At 52.3% G+C, this 13,292-nt stretch overlaps 1 protein-coding gene across 1 annotated transcript; it reads right to left on the bottom strand.

Annotated features, from left to right (window-relative positions):
- Nucleotides 1-624: 624 nt before the first annotated feature.
- C17H10orf120 (chromosome 17 C10orf120 homolog) lies at nt 625-6,099 on the bottom strand. The gene is made up of 3 exons (XM_062215178.1): nt 6,032-6,099; nt 1,809-1,884; nt 625-1,359 (listed from the first exon to the last, which is right to left on the bottom strand). Exons 1-3 carry the CDS (start codon nt 6,064-6,066, stop codon nt 625-627), a joined length of 846 nt encoding a protein of 281 aa, XP_062071162.1. The 5' UTR covers nt 6,067-6,099.
- Nucleotides 6,100-13,292: the final 7,193 nt, after the last annotated feature.

Genomic DNA, 13,292 nt, shown 5'->3' with positions numbered 1-13,292 from the left:
GACTTCCCTGTGTCTGTGCCTCTTGCTGTGTGGCCGCCCGTCCAGAGATGAAGTCCCCTGACTCACCCTTGCATTGGGGCTGGCCTCTCGTCTTGCTTTGTCCCCTCAGAATGTAGCAAAGGTGTTCCCGTGCTGAGCTCTGGTCTCAAGAGGACCTCGCAAAGTTCCACTCCCGGATCTGCAATGGCCCTGTGAACAAACCTGGAGAAAGCAAGCATGGGGCAGAGTGAGCTCCACAGAGCGAGCGGTTGGCTATCGGCTCCCGGGAGGAGAGCCCCTCGATGGACCTGCTGTCGACACCAAGCACAAGAACCCGAAACCAGGAGGCGAGACCAGGAGAACCAGCCAGCTGAGCCCAGAATTCCCAGCTGGATCTGTGGCAGTTGTTGAACACTGCTAGATTCTAGGGAGGTTCATTTCACAAAAATAGATAAGTGGTACAGGCCCCAGTGGGAGAAGGTGAGACGTGGTGAGGGTGGGAGCTGAGAGCCTCAGCAGGTGCACGTCACCGTGGAGTAGGGGAGGGCAAGGTCCCAAAAGAAGACAGAGTGGCAAGTGGCCTGGGGCCAGGCTGGAAGGGCTAATAACACCCCTGACACTGGCTCCCTGGGGGTAAATAGAACTTTAATTATAAGGAGCAGCCTTGCCAGCCTGCCCATTCCAGAGGTGCTCTTCTCCCAGGGAGCAGGTCCGGGTCACATCACAGGGGTTGATGCCCCGCGACACGAAATCCTGGTTCATGAGCATGAGGTCTCCGGGGAACTCCGCCAAGGGCACAAGGTTCCGATTCGTTTGGCCTGCGATGGATCTTTCTGCTTTTATTCTGGGGAAGAATGATTTGCAATCCTTTGGTTGGCACACAAAACATTGCTTGGGTTCTTCTGACTTGAAAGCTACGTTCACCTGCATCTCCTGCTTCCTGGGGCTTCTGGGCGCCGCCTCCTCATCTTCCGGCCTGGCCTTGCCGCAGCTGCCCTGCTTTTGTCGGGCTTTGTCTTTTGCTGTTGGGCTCAGGACCCCTCTGGAGAGGACGGAGGAGCCCCTGAGCCTTTCAACGTAGGTTAAAAGCTGCTTATTTCTCAGGGCTCGGGCCAGCTGCATCCTTTCAATGTGCTTGTAGATGGTGATCTTCTCGCGCTGGGGCATTCTAAACTCCTCGGGGGACACGATCACCCGTGCTGTCCACACTTTTTCTGGGGGTCCACACGCCAGACAAGGAATGGGACGTCGTCTGTTGCATTCCATTGCCTGGGCATAGTCTGGAGACAGCAGCTGTAGCTCCATGAGCATCTTCCGTTCTTCCTCTTGCTTGTGAGCCAGGAACTTTCTTGTTGCTACGGTGTGAGTGCCACCTAGACGCTGGCAGCAGGGAGGGGATGGTTAAAATCTCCATGGCACAGGGGTGGGCGGCACTCAAACAAAATATTAGATAGTGGCAGATCCTCCCCCCCATGATGAGCATACCCTTGGGGTCAGCCAAGCCTGGGTTCAAATCCTGGCTCTTGTCTTACCCTCTATGCGTTCTAAAGTTGATTGGTTTTTTGGGTCATAGTGAGACTTCAACAGGACAGCATAAATGCAAGACAGGAGCACAGTTTTTACCGCTGTTATCACTAAGTTATAATCCCAATTAGGACTTTTCAGTAAGAGAGTAGTTGACTGTGGAAGCCACCAGAAGACTAGGCCACCCTGAGTCCACTGTGGGGGAGAATTCTCTGTTGTGAGTGGGTTTTGACCTTTTAGCTCTCCCTGGCTAAATCAGGCTGGCTTCTGCAAGGCCACTCTGGGTGCACCTGCAGGGCACTTACCAGGATCTCTTTCTCCAAGGAGGAGTATTTCCCGAAGGTAATGCGGGGGTCCGCCTGGCAGAATTGGTTCCATAACCTGGGAAGCGGAGAGGCAGGCATTAGAACTCCAGGAAGGGGCTCTCTGGGCTCCGTCTCGGAGTGGGAGCGCCCACAAAGGGGGATTCTGTGTGAGCCAGGCTGAGGGTCTCTGCAGCCACCCGTGAGCTCCTCTCCCAGGCCTTGCTCTGATAGGAGTGAATGAGAAGCACAGGTCACACTCACCCCAGCGGGAAAGCCAAGGAGGGCTTGTCTTGGCCACACGGAGCGTCTTTATCCTGAGAGAAGTAAGAGCTGGTGCTGTGCTGCCTGACGGATCTGCCATCCTCCTTGACGGAATTCCCTTCCACGTTCTTCCTTTCTGGGGCCCCTGGGTCTGGAGCCCTCGCTTTCCCAGGCTGACTGCCACCCTCCCATTCTCTGATCATACCCTGGCGGTGAGCTCAGACGGGAGGTGTTAACACCCAGACAGCGAGCACAAACCCAGGGGCCGGTCACAATCACACGATGCATCACAACTGGCCTACCTGGGAGCTATTGTGAGGTCTGAGTTTTAGGCACCAGGTGGTGTCTGGGGGAGAAGGACACACACGACCTCAGGCCTAGCATGTTGGAGTCCAGAGGAAGAGAACAGCCAGAGAGTGTGGCCGGGAGGTCACTTCATCACGTCACTGCCGCTTAGAAGCCCCCGAGGGCTGCACAGTGTTTTTAGAAAATGATCTATTTATTTATCCTAAGGCAAAGTTGAGAGAGAGAGAGAGAGAGAGAGAGAGTTTGATTTTCCATCTGCTGGTTTGCTCCCCAAATGGCTACAACTGCTGGAGCTGGGCCGGTCTGAAACCTAGAGCCAGGAGCTTCTTCTGGGTCTCTCACATCGGTGTCAGGGGCCCAAGCATTTGGGCCATCTTTGGGTGCTTTTCCAGGCTATTAGCAGGAAACTGGATTGGAAGTAGAGCAGCCAGGACTTGAACCAGTGCCCGTAGGGGTCGCCTGCATTGCAGATGGCGGCTTGATCTGCTATGCCACAAACCACCCCCTTCCCCATCACTGACTGCTCAATTCTAATGGGACTGTAACCACATTGAATACATCTTTCTTTCCTTTTTACATCCTGAAGAACAGAAGCTAGCTACTGAGCCTATTGACAAACTAGAGTGTCTTCGATTCAACAGATACATAATGCTTGCTTGTGAACTCCAGAAACTGGCCTCTGGAAACCAGCTGAAGTTCAGAGTCACCTGGACACGCACCGTGAGTGCGCCCGGAGGACTGTGTGCACAGTGCGCTTCCTCCTGGTTAGTGGAGCACTGGACTCTCGGCACAGCAGTTTGCCTCCTTCAGACCCCAATGCTTTGCAGCTGCTCAGTTGTGCAGAACTCATCGTGATAAGGTCAAGCCCCAGGCGTGTTTCTCAAGCAACCGAGTTGATTACTGAGACTGACAAAATGCCCTGTTATTAGACCCGCCGCTGGCGTCAGCACCTGGCAACCCACCCCTGACCACTCGAGTCATGACCTCAGCAGCCAGCCTCCCCTTCACACTCCTTAGAAGCCTCGACGGCCTCCTGTGTGGGCTGGTCGCGTCCGGGACCCCCGGTCTGCTGCGGTAGCCTCCTCCACCGGCAGATTAAACGTTCTCTTCCCTTCACCCTCAAACCTCGGCCTCATCTGATTCAGCAGAGTGGACACGGCCCAGACTCGTAGCAGCAGGATGAGGACCTGGTCACCTAGTTTCTCTGTGGTATGCCTGCCTCTGCGGTCTTAGCTCCTCGTAGTTGATCAAAGCTGTTCTACCCATGGTTCTTGGGCCGCTGTCCCCAGCTCCCCGCCTCCACGTCTCAGCCCCGCTGGGCCCCTTGTAGCTTGCTTGTCTCTCGGGGCCCAGATCAATCGTCGTCTACTCTGAAGACCTCCTCGTAGAGTAATCACCCCTTTGTCCACGTCCTCATCACCCCGCACGTACCACGCTGTGCAGCTCAGTCCCATGCAAGGATCGACTTGATCGTCTGATAAGTCTGTCTCTCCATCTGTCGGAAGTAGCATCGCATTCATCTTTGCAGCACGGTTGTCTGGCTTGTGGCCTTGCGCAGGGTGGACGCTCAGCCTGCTGACTCAAGATGCCGTCACCCCGAGTCTTCAAGGTGCAGTCGGGAGTGTTGCTGGGGGAGGCGGACTCTACCACAGCCCCCACAGAAGGAGACTGGCGATACGTATCCAAAATTACCTGTGCAGTCCCCCTTGGATCTACCTATATGTATGCACAAAGCAAAATGTGCACAGGTTGGTCTTCTCAGTTGTGCTTGGGATGACAAACTTGGCAGCGAATGTCTACTTAGAGTGGTCTGGCCAGAGAATTAGGGTCGGCCGCACAGTGGGATACACTCAGGAGTACAGGACACAGCAGCAATGAAAATCAAGGAAGGAAGATCTTTGTGTAAGTGGAAAGAATGAAAAAATATAGAGGTAAATGCAAAATAGCAATAGGTAAAAGTGTATAACTCATGCAGTGCCTTTTTGTGCTGGGGAGGAAAAGTACAAACATTTGTATTTGTATTTGCATGAAGGCAAGTCTAGGATAATACACACAAAAACTCATAAAAACAGCCACCCGAGTTAGGTGCCCAGTACACGAGGAAGTGGTAGGGATGCGCCATTTCCGCTGCATACATTACTGTGCTGCCTTCAATTTAGAACCATGAGGGTATCGTGTGCTCGTATTCGAAAAACTTAAAAGTATAGAAGTAGTTCATGGAAGAGGATTACCATGTTGTCAACCAAGGACTGTTTTTTAATTATTATTATTATTTGACAAGTAGTGTTATAAACAGTGAGAGAGAGAGACAGAGAGAAAGGTCTTCCTTCCGTTGGTTCACCCCCCAAATGGCCACTACTGCCGATGCGCTGCACTGATCTGAAGCCAGGAGCCAGGTGCCTCCTCCTGGTCTCCCATGCGGATGCAGTGGACAAGGCGCATCCTCCACTGCAAAGACTGCTCTTAAAACTTTTCTTTGCCGTCCCTGGAATTCCACAGCAGGGATGTCCACACTCGGTCCAGTGCTCGGACTGTGTAGGTCTCCAGGACCCAGAGGCTCCCCTGCTCCACATGGGGGATTTCAGTAGTTGACTTTGTCACCACTAAGCAAGAATGACCTTGAGCAATCTTCCAGCACCTGGCACCTGGTATGCACTCCACAGATATTTGCAGGACTGCCCATGGATCAATGGGTGACACTTGATGGAATAGCATATACCCATCGAAACCAAGTCTTTGGCCGGCGCTGAGGCTCACTAGGCTAATCCTCCACCTTGCAGCGCTGGCACCCCGGGTTCTAGTCCTGATTGGGGCGTCAGATTCTGTCCCGGTTGCTCCTCTTCCAGTTCAGCTCTCGGCTGTGGCCCGGGAAGGCAGTGGAGGATGGCCCAAGTCCTTGGGCCCTGCACCTGCATGGGAGACCAGGAGGAAGCACCTGGCTCCTGGCTTCAGATCGGCACAGCACGCTGGCCGTAGCGGCCATTTGGGGGCTGAACCAATGGAAGGAAGACCTTTCTCCCTGTCTGTCTCTCTCACTGTCTAAGTCTGCCTGTCAAACAAACAAAAAACAAAAAAACAAAACAAAACAAACAAACAAAAAAAACCAAGTCTTTGACAAATTTCCCATGGTGTACTCATGACGTAAGTGAGGCAAAAGCCAGGCATAACATAAATTACGTAGAAAATGACCTAGATGCTGTAAATAGGCAAATACGCAAGAGGAGAAAACACTGGAAGGAAAGGCAGAGGCACCAGCGGTCACTTCAGCCTGCAGGTGCACGGGGCAGTCCAGGGCTGGTGGGGAGCCAGCAGCCTGGCCACCTGCAGATACTGAGATAAAGAAGCTACTGTCCCATCACAGCAGGGACAGAGAGAACAGGGTGCCAAGGTCAGGGTTCAGCGTCCCGGAGCTCAGAGCGCGGAGGGCAAGAAAAGGCACACCTGGGAGGGATGTTGCCACAGCAACGGGCGCTCTGCCGTGGGAAAATCCGTTTTTCTCACGCCCACTTCCACAAACTCCTGCTTCTAACGCACTTCCTTCTGTCATTCTTTCTTTGTTTCCATTCCCAGCCTTTTTGCGTCTTTTCCTTCCTAGATATTTTCCCTCAATTTGACATTAGATTTTATTCCTGACTTTTACCTGGTTCTGTCCTTACCTTTTCTCCATAGTCGTCAGCCTCTTGTCTTTCATTTTAATCTTGTACTTTCATTTTTGTTTCTCGGCCTTTATTTTTGTATGTATTTCACCTCTTCTTAATATTTTAAAAATGTTTATTTCCTATTCCTGCTTATTTGAAAGGCAGAGACCAGGATCCTCTGTTTGCTGGTTCACTCCACAGCAGTTGGGGCTGGGCCAGGCTGAAGCCAGGAACCAGGCACTCAGTCCAGGTCTCCCATGCGGGAGGCAGGGACCCAAGCACGTAAGCCGTCACAGCTGCCTCCCAGGGTCGGATGCAGAGCCGGGCTCTGTCCAGCCGCTCTGAGATGAGAGGCGGGCGTCCCAAGTGGCCACGTGCCTGCTGCCTCAGCCATCCGCTCCCCTTCACATTGTGAACACCTCTACCTGTTTACCCACCAGTGTCCTCCAGCGAGGACGGTGGAGGAGTGGGTTATCTGCGGGAACTGGTTCACAGGACTGTGAGGTTGTCAAGCCCCAGCCGTGCAGGGGGCGGGGGCGGGGCAGCAGAGAGAAGGGCGGGGAAGACTCTGCTGTGGTTCAGTCCAGAGCCCGGTCACTGGCAGAGCTTCCTCTGGCTCATGGCCATTGCTCTTCAGCTGACCGCACAAGGCCCATCCACACTGTTGGAAGACAAAAGTCTGTTCCAAAAACACCCTCATGGAAGCTTCCAGAATAATATCAGACCACAAACCTGGGCACCGTGGCCCAGCCAAGTCGACTCAAAAATGAACTCTCACCTGTACTCGTATTTGTTAAGTTTTTAAAGGTTAACTTAAAAGTGTTTAGAGTTTTGAGACACCAGGCTTTAATTTTTTGCATAGTTTTGCCCATTTTTAACTGTGTATGAACAGATTCAGACAGCGCACATTCCCTAGTGTCTGCTCCTCGTCCCTCACAAGGGAAAAAAAAGTTTCAAAATCTCCCTTTGGCTGTAGCTCGTTTGTGCTCCCTGCTGCTCAGCTTGGTGGGGCACTGATGTGCTCATCAGCCTTCTGTTGCTTACATTCGCGTTGCTTCTTTTTTTTTTTTTTTAAAGATTTATTTATTTCTTTGAAAGTCAGAGTTACACACACACACACACACAGAGAGAGAGAGAGAGAGAGAGAGAGAGAGAGAGAGGTCTTCAGTCTGCTGGTTCACTCCCCTGTTGGCTGCAACGTCTGGAGCTGCGCCGATCCGAAGCCAGGAGCCAGGAGCTTCTTCTGGGTCTCCCTCAGATTCAGGGGCCTAAGCGCTTGGGCCATCTTCCACTGCCATCCCAGGCCATAGCAGAGAGCTGGATGGGAAGTGGAGCAGCCGGGACTCGAACTGGCGCCCATATGGGATGCTGGCACTGCAGGCGGCAGCTTTACCCGCTACGCCACAGCACCGGCCCCTTGACTTGTTTCTGGTTTGAGGAGCATTCCTGGGTGAAGGGAACGCTTTGCCATTGAGTGGGTATCCAGGGAGGGAACTACAGGGTGAGGGGACCTGTGTAGCTTCAACTCACCAAAAAATCCTCACCCATGTTCCAAAACGTCTCCCCCGATCACAGCCCCGGGAGGGTCTGAGATTCTTGCTGGTGCCCATCTCGCCGACACAGGTGGGGCCCCTGCGATCTGCATGTACCTTTCCTTTGCATCTTCCTGGTTACAGCTGAAGTTGAACACTTGACTCTTGGCCATTGAGAGCACCCCTCCTGAAGACAGCCAAGCCGTCCGTTCATTTTTTGCTATTACGTCTGTTTTCCCACTGATTTGTAGCCTCCTCTGTGTTGTTAAGCGAGGCCCTTGTCATCCCACGCATGGCCATGTCTGCTCCTGCTCTGTGGCTTTCCTTTCTGCCCCCTGTCAGGTATCTTTTTCCCTCCGAAGATTTTATTTATTTATTTGAGAGGCAGAGTTGCAGACAGACAGGGAGAGACAGAGAGAAAGGTCGTCCCTCCAGGTTCACTCCCCAAATCCAGAGCTGCGCCAATGCAAAGCCAGGAGCCAGGAGCTTCTTCCGGGTCTCCCACGTGGGTGCAGGAGTCCAAGCACTTGGGCCATCTTCTACTGCTTTCCCAGGCCATAGCAGAGGATGGCAGTGGAGCAGCCGGGACACAAACGGTGCCCACGTGGGATGCCGCCGCTGCAGGTGGAGGCTTGGCCCACCACGCCACACTGCTGACCACAGCAGGTTTCCTTTGATGAACTGAAGCTTTAACGTTTACGCCGGCTGCCCTCTCATTTATCTCTCTTTATGGTGAGTGCTTTCCATGTTTAAGAAACCATTTCTTTGGGGCCAGTGCTGTGGCGCAGCGGGTTAGTGCTCTGACCTGAAGTGCCGGCATCCCATATGGGTGCTGGTTCGAGACCCGGCTGCTCTTCTTCCTATCCAGCTCTCTGCTATGGCCTGGGAAAGCAGTGGAAGATGGTCCAAGTCCTTGGGCCCCTGCACCTGCGTGGGAGGCCCAGAAGAAGCTCCTGGTTCCTGACTCTGGATGGGAGCAGCTCTGGCTGTTGTAGCCAATTGGGGAGTGAACCATCTGATGGAAGACCTCTCTCTCTCTCTCTCTCTCTCTGTCTCTCTTTCTGCCTCTCCTCTCTCTGTGTAACTCTGACTCTCAAATAAATAAATAAATAAATAAGAAACCGTTTCCTGCCCAAGGGCAGATGATATTCCTATTGATATATCACTTCTATTTATATTGTTCTCCTATGTGGCTCTCTACATCCTTTGATTTTTTTTTTCTTTTTATTGACTCTCCACCCTCATTGAATTAATTTATTTCCCCAGCTCATTTTCTTTCAGCACATTTCCCAACTAATTTTTATAATGGTTACCAAGAAATCTATGTGTCATTGTACCCACAAACACATACAATTATTATATGTCAATTAAGAGTCAATTTAAGAGAGTGTAAAGCCAAGACACACAGAAAAGGAAGTGTGTGTGTGTGTGTGTGTGTGTGTGTCCTGCAGCCGTTCCCTGGTCTCTGGCTCCCTCTGGTGGTCTGATAGCCCACTAACGGCTGACTCTGCCTCCACCTTCCCCTCTCCGGGGCTGAGTCTCCGTGCACCTCCCTTCCTGCCCTTGTGGGAGGAGCCGTGTGTTTCAACCCCAAGTCTTCTCTCCAAAACCGCTGGCTCCAGGCAGGCCACTCCTGGGGAAGTGTGTCTCCAGGTCAGCGCTCCTCGAACAAGAGGGTGCGTGTCAACCTCCGGGAGACGCATGCAAAAGCCAGGTGGGAGCCTACAGCTCTGGGCGAGGTTGGGCCTCTACACGTAGGCCCCCTTGGCAAGGGTGCCACCCACAGTAGGTCCTTTCCAGCAGCAGTATCACCCAAGAAATGCAGGGTCTCAGGTCCTGCTCCAGAACGGACCACAGCCTGCACGCTAGCCCAGTGGATGGCACACATGGTCAAGTGAGAGAGGAGGCTGCCCTGCCCTGCACGGTGCCCGGGCTGGGTGGGCTCCATGTGGGTGGCCGGGCTCCATGTGGGTGACCCCTGGAGCACCCGGCCAAGAGCCTGTGGCCAGGATTCCACGCTGCTCCGCACCAGCCCGCCTCCTGCGTGCTGGCTTCCAGGCAGGACCTCCTCCCTGCTGGGCAGCCCAGGGGTCCTTTGGGGTTGAGCTCCCTCGTGCCCTTCCTCTCCGCAGAAGGGTGGGGGAGACGCTGGCTGGGGCAGGGTCCTTCTATGTAGTTGCCTAAGAGGGGGTCAGTGCGGCCTTGGGGAGGTCCACCCAGTGCTGGAGATGGCCAATGCCAATTTAGACCTCTGTGAGAGGCTCCTGCTGTGCTGGGGGGGGGGTCAGAAACACTGTCTCTGATTCTTCTGTCCTGTCTCTCTGAAGGGAGCAGGTGGTCTCTGGGCCAGTTAAAGACGCGGAGAATCCCCGGCTGCACGTGCCTGCTCTTTCCCACTCCAGGTTCTGCTGGGTTCTTTGCAGCTCTGCCAACAAGCAGGGCTTCCTCCGCAAGGGGGCGGGTCCCACTGGCCGGAAAGCTGCACCCAGCAGACACGGGGTGGGGGTGAGGGAGGGGATCCCCTGTCCCTTCCCAGGCTCACTGAATGGGGACCCTTGCCCAACGCCGTGATCTCCCTCTGGAAGGAGACCTGGAGAGCCGCGGTTCTCAGGAGGCTGGAGCTGCCTGCCTGAGCCGGTCCCTGGGATCCGCCTGACTCACCGCTGGGGGCTCTTCCGCTCAGTGGGGCTGAGGATCCTCTTAACAGTGAGCAGTTCCGAGATTAGGAGGCGAGGGTGTTAACTGTGGTTTCCCTTATCTTTACATAACAGCTTCCTGAATTAGCCCGGCAGGAAGACGGCGCCTGATACTGCTGCTCCCACCGCAACCAGACAAGGCAGGAGACGGGGAGGAGGGGGCGCCAGGAGCCTCCTTGTGCTTGGAATTCTCCTTCCTAGAGGTCACTCTGTGATCTGCACACAGATAAAGTAGCAGACACCCATCACCCACCCATCACCGCGCCGGGACCATGGCAGGTCGAGACTGCAGGTTGTGGTGTTACCCTCCCTGCCGTGAGGGGAAGGGTGGGGAGGCTCTGGGGAAGGGGGGCGGGGGCTGACCCTGGGCCCTTCTGACTGTTCCACTGGGCTCCGTAGCTCTTTGCCTGAGACATGGCCATCCCTGGAGGGACATGCTATGCAGCTCACCAGAGGAGTGGCTCAGCGGTTCACAGGTGGCTTAGTCTACCCAGGAGGGTTAACGAGAAAGGGCTGAAGAGCAATAACCTGGGGTCGTGCAATCCGGTGCAGATGGGGCTCTCTAGGGCACTATGGAGCCACATACAGAGATGGAGACCCAGAGCTTTGAGAGCTGAGCTGTGATGCAATGAGATGGGCGTTTGCTGGGATCTGGGCGAAGTTTTCACTCCCCCCACCCTCTAATGCACAGAAGTAATCAAAGGGCTGGGTTGGCCATGAAAAATGTTGGTTTTGCATCTTTTCAGGTATCAACATTCCTGGTCCTTATGGGACGCCGGCATCGCAAGTGGTGGCTTAACCCATTATGCCACATTGCCGGCCCCCATGATACACATTTTGAATATCTCATGCATGCATGAATTTAAAATTCTTTGAAACAAAATAAACTTACCCCTTAATTCCATTTTCCATGAATTTTTTTAAGGTCTCTTGTATTGAGTTTCCCAATCCATGAACATGCCATATCCCTCCATTTTTTTTCAATCTTCTTTAATTTCTTGGGCAATGTGTTATGGTTTTCAATGTGTAGTTTTTATATATGTATTGTTAAATTTACCCTATGTATTTTATGGCTCATTTTGCTGTTCTAAATATTAATTTTATTTCATTTTTCAGTTACCTATTGTTAATAAGTAGATCCATAATTGCAATTTCCCCTTATTTACTGCAATTTTTCTAAAATCTCCTAACAATATGGTGGGCTTATTTTCAACAGATTCCATAAGATTCTCCACTTACACAGTCACATCATCTAAAAATATAGTTTTAATTTTTCCTTTCTAATTTATAGCCCTGGGCAAGGACTTCTGGGAAGATGCAGAGTACAAATGGTGGAAGGAGACATATTTGTTTTATTCTCAGTTTTAGGAGGAAAACAGTTCGTGTTTTGTCTTTATTAAGTTGAAGTTTCCATTTATGATAAGTAGGTACTGGATTTCAACAAATTTTTTTCTGTATCTATGAGATGTTGACATTTTCCCCCCTAGACTCTGTTGAAAGAGTAAATTATACCAGTTGAAGTTCAAATGTTAAACGGAGCCTGAATCCCTGGAATGCTGCGGTGGGTCGTGACGTCCTAGCCTGAATCCCTGGAATGCTGCGGTGGGTCGTGACGTCCTAGCCTGAATCCCTGGAATGCTGCGGTCGGTCGTGATGTCCTAGCCTTTCCTATGTGTGTATTTCCGTACGTTTCCTTCCTAGCACTCACTCCTCTCTGGTGCTTTCGCTGCTGTCGTTTCGGCTTGTTTGTTGTCTTCTTCCTTTAGTGGAGCGTAAGTTCCGAGGAGGCGGGAGACTTTTCTTCCTGGTGCACGATGCGTTGTTTTGCACCTAAACACTCGATTTGTGCTGATGAACTGCCGTTGCCTGAATATCACAATTTCAGGTGGGCTGTTTGACACCTGAAAATGAGAACCCTCAGCCTGCATTTTAATAATTATGCGTTGGAAACCAGCTTGTCAGTGTTCAGCGTAATTGTGAGATGGCAGGTATGGCTGTGGTCTTTTTTTATCGGTGGTTGTGTAGTCTGTCCTTTCTTCCTCCCAGGTTCAGTTCGGATCATAGTTCTTCCAAGTGATGGGGATTTCATGACGAATTTCCCAAGAGTACGGCTGAGTGTTTGGACGACTCCATCCCATACGGTGCCTGGGCTCGGGTCCTGGCTCTGCTTCTGGTTCCGGCTTCCTGATACAGCACATCCTGGAACATACAGTGATGGCTCAAGTACTTGGCTCCTTGCCACCTCCATGGGAGACCCAGCCTGAGCTCCAGGTGCCTGGGTTCGACCTGGCCCAGCCCCATCCGCAGCTGACGAATGGCCCCAGTGGGTGGGAGCACTCTCTCTTGCTCTCTGCCTTTCAGATAAAGTAAATAGCTTTTTTCTAAAAGAAGTTCTCTTTGAGTGACTAAGTGATTATGTCTATACATTTGTTAAACATACTTACCACTAATTTTCAAGGCTGTCTCGCCTCCCCTGGGAATCACTTAGTAGTGGCCTCTTGCTGTGAGTCACTGTGTACAAATAAGCGGGAACATAATTTAGAGATGAATGAATGAAAAATAACTACTCCTATATATAGACTCCAGCTTTAACCTACGCCTACACAACCAGCTGATGATTAAGCGTGAGAAAAACAAAAGGTACATCCTTAGATGTACACACCACCAAAACAGAACCAGGGCATCCCTTTCCCTAAAGAACTTACTATTTGTGACGTTACCTTTTTTTTTTTTTTTTTTTTTGACAAGCAGAGTGGACAGTGAGAGAGAGAGAGACAGAGAGAAAGGTCTTCCTTTACTGTTGGTTCACCCTCCAATGGCCGCTGCGGCCGGCGCACTGCGCTGATCTGAAACCAGGAGCCAGGTGCTTCTCCTGGTCTCCAATGGGGTGCAGGGCCCAAGGACTTGGGCCATCCTCCACTGCACTCCCGGGCCACAGCAGAGAGCTGGCCTGGAAGAGGGGCAACCGGGACAGAATCTGGCACCCCAACCGGGACCAGAACCTGGTGTGCCAGCGCCGCAAGGTGGAGGATTGGCCTAGTGAGCTGCGGT

This window comes from Lepus europaeus, chromosome 17 (assembly GCF_033115175.1).
Source record: "Lepus europaeus isolate LE1 chromosome 17, mLepTim1.pri, whole genome shotgun sequence".
NCBI classification, from domain to species: Eukaryota; Metazoa; Chordata; class Mammalia; order Lagomorpha; family Leporidae; genus Lepus; species Lepus europaeus.
The sequence above is the reverse complement of the archived record's forward strand: the minus strand, read 5'-3'. Positions and strand labels throughout refer to the sequence as shown.